Below are 12,014 nucleotides of genomic sequence, written 5' to 3' on the forward strand. Positions count from 1 at the left end.
CATTCATTCGTCTATCCATCCATTCATAGTTTGCCTACAAAAATCATTTGAAAGTAAAAGTGTTAATTACCTGTTTTCAGCTTCACACTCTTCTCTATTCCTCTTAAAACCTTCTGGTAAATCAAGATCTTCCTGGATCTTCTTATAAAAAGAACCAAACCACAGTTTTAGATAAAATTTTTATCCATCACATTGGGTCACTTGTATATATGAATGTAGTTTTAGAGGATAAAGTGTCTTCACATCTAAAAGTTATCTATAATGCATCCATGCACATAGTACAAGGTTATTTCTCAGGACTACTTTGCTTTGGGGCTTCTTTCAAAGTTATCACTGGTACTTGAAGGAATCAGAAAAGGCCTCCTATAGGAGGTCACACTTGTGCTGAACTTGGAATAATTGTGGAGATTCTAAGAAGAATGATTATGTTACAGGCATGAAGGAGAGCCTGTTCAAAGGAACAGATATAGGAAGTGGAATAATATTGTGTATGAGAAATTGCTTCTTATGAGGAACTGTTATGTATGAGGTCAGTTTGTATGGTAGAGTGTAAAACAGGGATTAAAATTACTAGTCTGGAAAGGGAAGCTGGAACAAAACTGTGAAGAGCTTTAAGTTTTAAATGGAAAATCTTTTATTTATATTAGAGGTAATAGGGGACTTTTGCAGGTTTTAAAGGCAAGTATATGGCCCAAAGTGTCATGATAGAGAAGAAGTAAAAAATACTAGATGAAATCTTGCCCCTACCATAGGTCCTGCCTCGGCCATGTACTAGAGAGGCAGAAACATGTAGCAGAATGCCCATCAGCCTTTCAGATGAATAAATAAAGGAATGACTGAGTAATAATGAAAAAAATAAATTCTTGCTATTTGCCATGCACTGTGCTAAGGACTACGGAAACAAAGGCAAAAGCAAAGATAGTCCTTGGCACCAAGGAGTCAATGTTTTTGCTAATCTTCCTATTAAGGAGTTCTCAAATTTTCAGATCTTTCATTTTAAAACCCTTCCTATAGAATATTCAGGGAAACATTCTAGTTGTAGTGGCTACCAGGTAGAGTAACTCGGTGTTCATCTTGAAGAGCTAAACTTAGACTGATCATAAAATAATTTCTAGTTGTGTGACTCCAGGCAACTCACTTAACATCTCTCAACCTTGGGTCCCTCAAGTGTAAAATAGGGATAATAGTAGCACTCACCTCATAGAGTTGTGGTAAGGATCAATTAAGATAATAAATGTAAATTGCATTGCAAAGCTTTCTAAATTTGCTATATAGATGCGAACTACTACTATATTTCTTCTTTGACCTATGCTTTCTGTACATTATATTATAATTAGCTTTGTCAGGTTTTTTAAAATTAATATTCTTTCATATTCTAAGAGGAATCTTTTTCATTTTAATCAAGAAATATTCTTTTGTTATTTCACATTTGGGAGAGTCTGAAGAGAAAATGAAATGTATAGTATGTTCCAATAAAGGGGAAAAAAAGAAAAGAAAAAATAAACTGTGGACTAGGAATCAGGAGAATTGAGTTCTTCTCTTGACTTAACCACTAGCTGTATGATTTGGAAAAAGTCTCTGACCCTCAGTTTCCTTACCGATCAGATAGAGCTAATAATAACACAGAACAGGTTGTGTGAAAGTAATACAATTAGATTCAACAAACCTTTATTAAACGCCTCTGGGTATACAGGATAAAACAGTGTTCACATGGTAGGTACTGGTATAATATATTTATATTATAAAGTACATTAAAAGTCATTATAATTATGAGAGAGAAAGAGAAATCCGAAATGGAACTTCAAAATAGATTACTTTTTGCCTTCTCCCTTCCCCTTTCTCTCAGTCATTTTAGAGGACTGAACATTCTGTTGAAAATCAATCTATTGACACACATTCAAAACCATTATTAGGTCATTAGAAGGAAAACATTGGACTCTCATGGGTGTCACAAAGAATGATGATCTAGAAACACAATTAAGCCCCAGGCAGTTCATTTGATTTCTACCAGGTTAAAACAAGAAATAAAGGTTGGAGAAAACATAAAAAAAAAAAAATGCAATTTGTGTCCCAGAAATTCATTTGCAAATAAGCTGTTTGTTTCCATGGGAAATTTTATTCAGTTTCTGATTATTTCAATGGGAATAAAGTTTCCAGATGATGCTAATCATATTTGGGAATCTTTCCCATTCCATCCAAAACAAAAGAACAGCATGGACAAGGACATTATCTGTCCAGATCCCATAATATTTCTAATTCCTAAACAGTCCTCTTCACTTTTTCCATTTGGGGTCTGAACTGGACACTATGCACCCACCTTCTCCATCTCCATGAAGTATCTGTTACACTTTTAACTTCTGGCTTAATATCTCTTTCCTGATAATCACCTCGCCGACCTCTGGTTGTAGGGTGCACTTGACCACTTATATCACTACAATCTTTCTGGGAAGATGAAAGATAATTGGTATTAAGAGCTATCCTGACAGTACTCCCTGAGGACCATTGGAATATAACAGCTACCTAGTTGTATGCAAAAGACCCCTTTCCCTTTGACCTCATACTGCAGCCTAAGAATCTTTAGATCCTTCCATCTTCCCTGCAACTAAACCTTTCCATAAGTGTCATCTGGGGAAGCTAGGTGGCCCAGTGGACAAAGTGATGTGCCTGAAGTCAGGAAGACTCATTTTCAGAAGTTCAATTCTGGCCTCATAAATATGCTAGTGAATTGGCCCAGGGCAAGTTATTTAAACCTGTTTGCATCAGTTCCTCATTTCTAAAAGGAACCGGAGGAGGAAAGGACAAACCACTCCAGTATCTTTACCAAGACAACCCCAAATAAAGTCACGAAGAGTCAGACACAACTGAAATGACTGAAGAACAACAAAACGTGTGATTTCCTTCAAATAGAATGGATGTCTCACTTTTGTATTCGTTTACCCAGGGCTTAGCACAGTACTTGGCATAGGGTAAATGTTTTATAATTTTTTTTTATTTATTGATTCATTACTTAATTTATTCATATTGTGGCTAAAGTTCAGTACTAAGCTTGGGTCTTGTGGGGTGAGATGTGGATGTGTAGTAAAGGAGAAGGGAGCAAAACTTTCTGCCCTTTAACCTAAGTTAAAGGTTGATTCTAATGAAAAGGGTCAAGGTTATATTTGTCATATTCTTCCCTTATTTTTTGAGCCCTACCCAAGACCTAGAACATCTCTTCCCAAAGTTTAGTTGGCCTCATGTTACCCTAAACCCTTTGTCTGATATATATGTATGTATGTATGTAGATAAGTGCATATACATATATGCATATGCATGTATACACATGGATGTATATGCATGTCTGTATGTGTATAAATGTATGTGTATGTGCATGTATATTTTGTGCATCTGCATACTCACATATCTAAAGAACCAAATGACATAAGATGCCAACTCTTTGTAAGCTCTATTGCTCTATTTCTAAATCCTTTAATCTTCTAAACTATTGATCTTTGTTTCTTTATTTGATTTTGTTTTTTCCCTTAAATGATTCCTATACCATCGAGAAATATATTTACCCTTAAAGTGGCGATAAACTAGGAACAAATTATACTTTAAAAAGAAATATGTATGTTTTTAAAAAGTTGCTTGTTTGTAAGTCAGTTATTATATTTACCATATGACCTTGATTAATTAGAAGACAATTGAAGATGAACCTTAATCAAATTTCTTTTTTTTCTATCTCACTTCAGGAAAAAAAAAATGTGAGGCAACTATGCATTTTTGGAATGTTGCTTATATTATTGCTGATGCGTTGTTTTGCAAAATCACTTTTTTTTCTTTTTAAATCTTTACAAGAGATGGCTTATTTGCATGAGGAAGAAGATGAGGGTATATTCAGAAATGAAGGTGAAGAAAAAACAAAGATATTAATAAAAATAAGATCCAATGAAGCAAATTATGAGAAAATAAAATACTATCTAGGATATTATAAAACCATTTTCTAGAGAAACCCTCTAGTTACTGTGCCTACTGCTCCATCTCTTTCTGCTGCACTCAATATCTTCTTCATCTAAGGTCCTACACAGTGGATAGCAATGCTAAGAGTTATAACATTAAGGGTTTAAAAGATCTTTAACAATAAAGAAAAAATCAGTCATGTTCATTAAAGTGCCCTTAATAAAACAAGAAAATGAATTCACATAATTTTGAAAAAAAATTAAAAATAAGCAGAATTAAGGCTAAAATGTTTTCAGATTAACATTTATCTTGAAAAGGGAATTGTGCACTCTGATCATTCCAATTTTTTAATTCTTCACATTTATATATGTGTATATATATATATATGTATGTATGTATGTATATGTGTATGCATGTATATATGTATGTATCCAAATCCAAAACTGAGATTACAAAACTATACTTACTTATACTTTCTTGTACTTTCTTAAGGAAATGATAATTCTAATTTCAGTTTTGTGTGTGCGTGTGTGTATGTGTGTGTGATCCATCCCCTGGGTCTGCTGTCTCTGATTTGTGTGATCTTTGTCTTCCAGATGGCATGCCTTTTACATGGTGGATTGGAAGAGCTAATGAAAGACATCCCTACTGGGGAGGTTCCCTTCCAGGAGTTCAGCAATGTGCATGTGGGCTGGAGGAGAGTTGTGTGGACATGAGACACTTCTGCAATTGTGATGCAGACAAAGAAGAATGGTAAGAGGGTTATTTGCTTTTAATTCTAATTTTTGAAGGAGCTATGGCTGGAAAACTTAACATGAGATACTGCTAAAATTTAGATTCCACATCCTTAGTTTTAAAACTTGTTAAATAATTGCCAGTATCTGTGATTATTCACAATTATTAATGAAGTTTACAACAAAAGCAAAATACATTGTAAGAATTAAATATCTTTTCTTAGTATTCTGAAGCTTTCCTGTTGTGCAGTACGGTATTTGATCGTTATTCTTTTGTTAGTATCTGGGAATATTTCTTACCTCTTTGTGATTTGGTTCAGCCTTCTATAGTTGGTGAAGCATGACTTTTGAGTTTTTGTTTTTAATTTTTTAAAAATTAATGAATTTAGTTATTTTTAGTTTTCAAAATTCATTTCCACAAGATTTTGAGTTCCAAATTTTCTCCTCATGTCTCCCCTCCACCCTCACCAAGAGAGCTTGCATTCTGATTATGCCTTCCACTAATCTGCCCTCCCTTCTATCACACCCCTCCCTTCTCTCATCACCTTTCCCTCTACTTACTTGTGGGGCAAAATTGACTTCTATACCCCATTGCCTGTATGTCTTGTTTCCCAGTTGCATGTAAAAATAATTTTTAACATTCATTTTTAAAACTTTGAGATCCAACTTCTCTTCCTTCCTTCCCACCCAGCCCCACCCAACCTCCCTTAGAAGGCAAGCTATTTGATATAGATCATACATGTGTAGTCACGCAAAACACTTCCATTAGCAATAATGCTGTGAAAGACTAACTATATTTCCCTCCATCCTATCCTGCCCCCCATTTATTCAGTTATCTCTTTTGACCCTGTCTCTCCTCAAAAGTGTTTACTTCTAATTACCCCTCCTCCCATTTATTCTCCCTTCTACATCCCTCCACCCTCCCCGAATTATCCCTTTACCCCTACTTTCCTATAATGTTAAGATAGGTTTTAATACCAAATTGAGTGTGTATGTTATTCCCTCTTTAAGATAAATCTGATGAGAGTAAGGTTCACTCTTTCCCTCTCACCCCACCCCCTTCTCTTCTATTGAAAAAGTTTTTTCATGTGAGAGATAATTTACCCCATTCTATTTCTCCCTTTCTCCTTCTCTCAATATATTCCTCTCTCACCCTTTAATTTTATTTTTTAATATATCATCCCTTCCTATTTAACTTACCCTGTGCCCTCTGTCTATATGTATATAATCCCTCCAATTACCCTAATAGTGAGAAAAGCCTCAAGACTTACAAATATTATCTTTCCATGTAGGAATGTAGACAGTTCAACTTTATTAAATCCCTTATGATTTCTCTTTCCTGTTTACCTTTTCATGCTTCTCTTGATTCTTGTGTTTGAACATCAGATTTTATATTCTGCTCTGGTTTTTTCATTGAAAATGCTTATAAGTCCTGTATTGCATTGAATGACCATTTTCCCAATGAAGTGTTCTACTCACTTTTGCTGGGTAGGTGGTTCTTGGTTTTAATTCCAGATTCTTTGACCTCTGGAATATCACATTTCCAGCATTCTGATCCCTTAATGTAAAAGCTGCTAGATCTTGTGTTATCCTGATTGTGTTTTCACAAAACTCAAATTTTTTCTTTCTGACTGCTAGCAATATTTTCATCTTGACCTGGGAGCTCTGGAATTTGGCTACAATATTCCTTTGAGTTTTCCTTTTGGGATCTCTTTCAGGAGGCTATTGGTCCATTATTTCAATATCTATTTTACCCTTGGGTTCTAGAATATCAAGGCAATTTTCTTTGATAACTTCTTGAAATTGGTGTCTAGGCTCTTCTTTTGATCATGACTTTCAGGTAGTTCCATAATTTTTAAATTATCTCTCCTGCATCTATTTTCCAGGTCATTTGTTTTTCCAATGAGCTATTTCACCCTGTCTGCTATTTTTTCATTCCTTTGGTTTTGTTTTATAATTCACAAAGTTGTTAGTTTCCATCTGCTCCATTCTAATTAAGGCATTATTTTCTTCAGTAAGATTTTGGATTTCCTTTTCCATCTGGTCAATTCTATTTTTTTAAGGCATTTTTCTTGTCATTGGCTTTTTGATCTCTTTTGCTATTTGGATTAGTTTATTTTTAAGGTGTTATTTTCTTCAGCATTTTAGGGGTCCCCTTTAGCAAACAGCTGACTTGTTTTTCCTGATTTTCTTGCATCATTCTCATTTTTCTTCCCAATTTTTGCTCTACTTCTCTTACTTGATTTTCAAAATCCTTTTTGAGTTCTTCCATGGCCTAAGACCAATTCTTATTTTTCTTGGAGGCTTTGTACGTAGCAGCTTTGATTTTGTTGTTTTCTTCTCTTTGTATATTTTGGTCTTTCTTGTCATCAAAGTAAGATTCTAAGTCTGATTCTTTTTCTGGTTTTTGCTTATTTCCCCAACTATTTACTTGACTTTTGAGTTCTTTGTCAAGGTAGTTCTCTGCTTCCAGTGGAGTTGGTGGTGTGCTGTCAGCTGCTCAATTCTCCCCATAACCTGTTGGCCTGCAGCTCCAGAAATAGCTGCTGCAGCTGCTATGGCTGCTATAGGCTCCTCCACCCCCTTCACCACCCTGGGGCTGGGACCAGACCACTCTTCTCTTTCACATAAGTCCAACAGGTTTTTTTTCCACTGAGCTTCCAATTTGTCCTCAGCATTTTGAGTCGTGAAGTTAGTCCCAGAGAATCAGTCCCCCCCAGTTGTGCTCAGGTCCTGTCTGCTCTGACGCAGCCCACACTGGAGTGTGTTCTGTTCCCAGTCAGATGTGATAGATGCTTCCAGTTGATCTTCCAGGCTGTCTTGGGCTGGAGATTTCCTTCATTCCATCATTTTGTGGGTTCTCCAGCTCCAGAATTTGTTTAGAGTCATTAGAGGTATTTGGCTGAGTTTGGGAGGAGAGCTATGGTAAGTCCCTGCCTTTTCTCTGTCACCTTCACCCCTTTTGTTTTTAATTTTTAAAGTAATTGGTATATTTTCTTCCTATTCTTCCTTGACCAGTGACAGAATCATCAGTCAGTTCTCCCCAAGCTAACTATCAATGCTAACAAAAAGAGATTCCAGCCAGTTTAATACCAGTATAATGGGAAAAAAATGTCTGGATTCATGAGCTCTGGTTTTAAATTTGACCTCTTATACTAGCTGTGAAACTGTGAGTCAGTCACTTCACTGCTCTAAGCCAAAATATCCTTTCCTGTAAGATGAAGATAGTAGGTATAATACCTATCTCTAAGATTTGCTATGAGAAAAGGACTTTGTAAATCTCAATGCATTATATATGTGTTTAGTATTATATACACGATAGGGATAACTCTTCAAAGTTCAAAAGCAAACTAGCCAATATGGATGTGTCTGGAAATATAGGGTAAAAATATACGAAAATAATATAGTTCTCATTTAAGGTATTATATTTTTCATGTTATACTTGATTAATAATTCATAATGGAAAATTATGTTGTGTCTATATGAAAGGTGAAAGCATAGTAGAAATAGAATTGTTCTTTATACTAGAAACAAATTACAGCATGTATTCAAATTCTGCCTCTCCATCATAACAGTTTGATGCCTTTGGCAAGTCAAACTTTCACTGTTCTGGGAAAATTTCAATGATAATTAGTTACAGCAAATTTCAAATTTTGATTATAGGGACTTTAAACATATATTATTCTTCACTGATGAAATCACAAGTCTTGACCTGTCCATGTGGTCACTCTCTCTCAAAAAATAGTTTCTAAATAGTGAGGTATACATTAGTGAAGTGATATACTTTACATATCATCCAAACTCTAAACTATCAGTTAGGGTTCAGAATAAAGTTTTTCCATTTAAAAAATCATTTAAAGACCCATTAATTCCTTTTATACACTAATTTAATTGTCAGGGAATATTCTTTATTTTAGCATTCCCTTTAACTTACACCCATTTTTCCTAATTCTGTTCTATGGGCCCAAGCAGAATAATTCTAATCCTTCTTTCACAGCATAACCCTTCAAGGATTTGAAGACATATTTCTCCCCTGTCTTCTCTTCCATAGGTTAAATGAATACTGTTTCTTCAACCAGTACTCATAAAATTATTTCAGTTCTTTTAACCATTCTGGTTACCCTCCAGTATTATTTAGAACTCACTACAATATTCCAGATGTGTTCTGCCTAGGAAGAAGTATATCATCCATACTATCATTGATTTAGAACTGGAAAAGGGCTTAAAGTCCATCAGTGTTCTCTGTCTCATTTAGAGATAATAAAGCTGAAGGCTAAAGAGGTTCAGTGATTTGCCCAAGGCCACATAGGTCCTAAGACTCCAGATAGTGTCTTCTTTCTACATTCTATGCTTAATATTCTCTTGATCTAGATAATATCCTTATCTCAATAAGGCTAAGTTCACTTCAAGGCTTGTTTGTTTTTTGGTCACCATGATGTGATGGTATTAGCTCATATTTATGTTTTTATTGGGTTTTTTTCATTTTTTTGTTTTTGGTGGTGGTTTGGACCTATAATTTCATTGTCATAAGGATTTGGAAAAGGGGACACTTGAGAGACTAAGGTATATTGGTACCCACTCTGTAATTTATAGTCTTTTTTTTGCCTGAGGTACTCAGAATTTGATTGTCCTGCCAAGAGTCACAAAGCTTATATGTATTAGTTCAGACTGGAACCTACATCTTCTTGTCTGTATGGACTATTTCTTATACTGAGTTTATAATTAAGTAGCAACTTTAATGAAATGAATGTTTCAAACAGCCTGTATTTGTGTAATTGATGTTTTTTTTTTTTGAGAGAATCTAACTGCAGAACTTTATATTTAGTCCAATTAAATTTACAATTATCCCTATTAAATGTCATTATATTAACTTCAGCTCATAGTTCTCACCTCTCAAAATCTATTTGGATCTTAATTCAATCATCAAAGTACTAGATATCCATCCCAGCATTGTGTCATTTGTAAAGTTGCTGAGCATGCCATCTCAGTCTTCATTCGAAGTCACTGACAAAAAATGTCAAACTGAACAGTGCTAGGAGAATAGACCTGTCTTTGTGACTTGCAGATGTTTCTCCCTTGTGAAATTCTACATTCCCAAATCCAACTACCCGAGTAGTCAGTGGCATGGTTTCTAAGGTAGTATTGGACACTCACTTAGGTGCTCAGGAAAGTTGTTATGTTTTAAATACACTAAAAAATATTTTCTTGATATCCTTGATGAGGGATGCAGAATAGGTCACTGAATAATTATTTAATGATACTACCTAAAAATACTTTCCATTGTAATTTTCCTTCAAATTCCAATACGATCTCTGTCTCTTTTTCTGTCTCCTTTGTCTCAGTCACTTTCTCTGACTCTCCCTCTCTTCTCTCTCAATGCATATATATACATGTATATGTATATATATGCATATATATTTATAATATATACATGTATATATATCAGAGAAGTTAGAAGAAAAGGGATATTTCAAATATTATTTTCCTTAGAGTGTTGTAATTCTCATATAGTATCACAATTACTAGAATAATTGCTCTTATATTTCCTAATACAATAAATATGAAAACAGGAATACTTGTGCTGATTTTTGATCAGAAAAAACTGAGTGTATGTGTATATGTTTGTGTGTGTGTGTGTGTGTGTGTGAGAGAGAGAGAGAGAGAGAGAGAGAGAGAGAGAGAGAGAGAGAGAGAGAGAGAGAGAGAGAGAGAGAAAGCATGAATGGGTGGATGGGTGTTCTCTGAGTCTCCCCATGGTAGACAGATCAAAGTTATAAGGCCTTGGATTGGCAACAATGGAAATATAGATATATAGGTATAATAATGTACATAGAATAATAATATGTAGGTATGATAATATAACATATTATATATCATATAATAATAATATAGGCACAACATTAATTATAATAGCTCTTAATAGCTAGCATGTATATAAGCACTTCAAGATTCAAAGTTAATATAACTGAAGCAGACACAGGTTAAGAGACTTTCCCAGAACCAAACACCTATTAAATGACTTAGGCTAGATTTGAACCCAATTCTTCCGATTCCAGGTTCAGCTCTTTATGCAATATGTGTATATACTAAGTGCTTCGATAGAGTATCATAGTATATGGTTGAACTTGTACAAAAGATAATTGGTCATATATATTTCACATTTTATGCAGAAGTCAAGATGACTACTTGGTTGAATTTTAGAAGGTCTGTTCTTTTATTCTCGCAGACCTAGGTCTAATTATTCAGTATTGTCATTGTTTAGGAGGGCTGCAGTTTGATATATGTGATGTCCTGTTGATGGTATATTTGCCTCTTCCCTTAATCACTAAGATTAACAAGGTAGCCCAGCAAAGACAAGGTGCAACAAGCAGAAAGCTGCAACTGAATCACTTAAGGGAAGGGTTCTGTTTGTTGCACTTCTTATTTTAAAATTCCTTTTCCATTCATTTGAAGAGGAAAATAAATGTAGTTTGCAGATAAATTGGGAACCGGGGGGAAATTGGATTGGTGTTATATTGTGGAGGGCTTGGAATAAAGAAGTTTGAAGTTTAGTAGGTATGTAGAAATGAGTCATTGAAGAATTTTGAGTTCTGGAGTGATGTGAACACAACCATTTGTAAGAAAGTCTATTCCAATTATTTTCTTGACAGTGGAATGGTGATGGGAAATAAAAAAGGCAGAATAGTTAGGAGGTATTTGAAATAGTCCAGCAATGTTGTAATGAGCTTTAACAGAAGACAAATGGTTGAGCAAACTCTAGACAGTTGCCCTGGATGTCATTAGTTACTGGTAAAATCAGGGTCAGAACCCAGGTCATCTGACTTAGTGTATTTCCATCATTTATCCTTTCTGTACTTACAACTCTTCTATGCATTAGCCAAATCCTTATGGAATTCACTATCAGTAGCATAAGGGAGTTAAGCCCCACATTATATAGTTCACTGCCTTCATTAATTCCCATGCATATAATCATTCAAAAAAGACTCATGTTAAGTCAATATCTTTCTGCAGTGTCTCTTACAGCTGTGGAATTTTGGAGATGATACAATTTTATTTTGAGGTTGTCCTTCACCAAGTTATCAATCAATGACCCAACCAGCCAGAGAGGGGAGATTGCCTTTTCCCCTTCCTTTTCCTGCAGTCTACATGAATTCTCAATTCACACCTATGTCCTCTAGAATAAGGCTAAATCTAGCAGAGTAACTTTTTCTAGGTGAGAAAGGAGGCCAGGTGTTCCGTTTGTCATTCTCATTAGGGAATTGAGGCTAAGCTCCTGTTTTTGCTATTCTATGTTTTACTTGTCTAGGAGCAAGAAATCATCTTCTGATCTCTAGTTTCAGGGAA

At 34.9% G+C, this 12,014-nt stretch overlaps 1 protein-coding gene across 1 annotated transcript in view; it reads left to right on the forward strand.

Moving 5' to 3' along the window:
* Nucleotides 1-12,014, forward strand: part of CNTNAP5 (contactin associated protein family member 5) — a 951,365-nt gene that overhangs the window by 731,043 nt on the left and 208,308 nt on the right. The window contains exon 14 of the mRNA XM_072613412.1: nucleotides 4,533-4,689. Within this exon, the coding sequence (XP_072469513.1) occupies nucleotides 4,533-4,689 (157 nt within the window). The remainder of the gene's footprint in view (nucleotides 1-4,532; nucleotides 4,690-12,014) is intronic.

This window comes from Notamacropus eugenii, chromosome 5 (assembly GCF_028372415.1).
Source record: "Notamacropus eugenii isolate mMacEug1 chromosome 5, mMacEug1.pri_v2, whole genome shotgun sequence".
Taxonomy (NCBI): Eukaryota; Metazoa; Chordata; class Mammalia; order Diprotodontia; family Macropodidae; genus Notamacropus; species Notamacropus eugenii.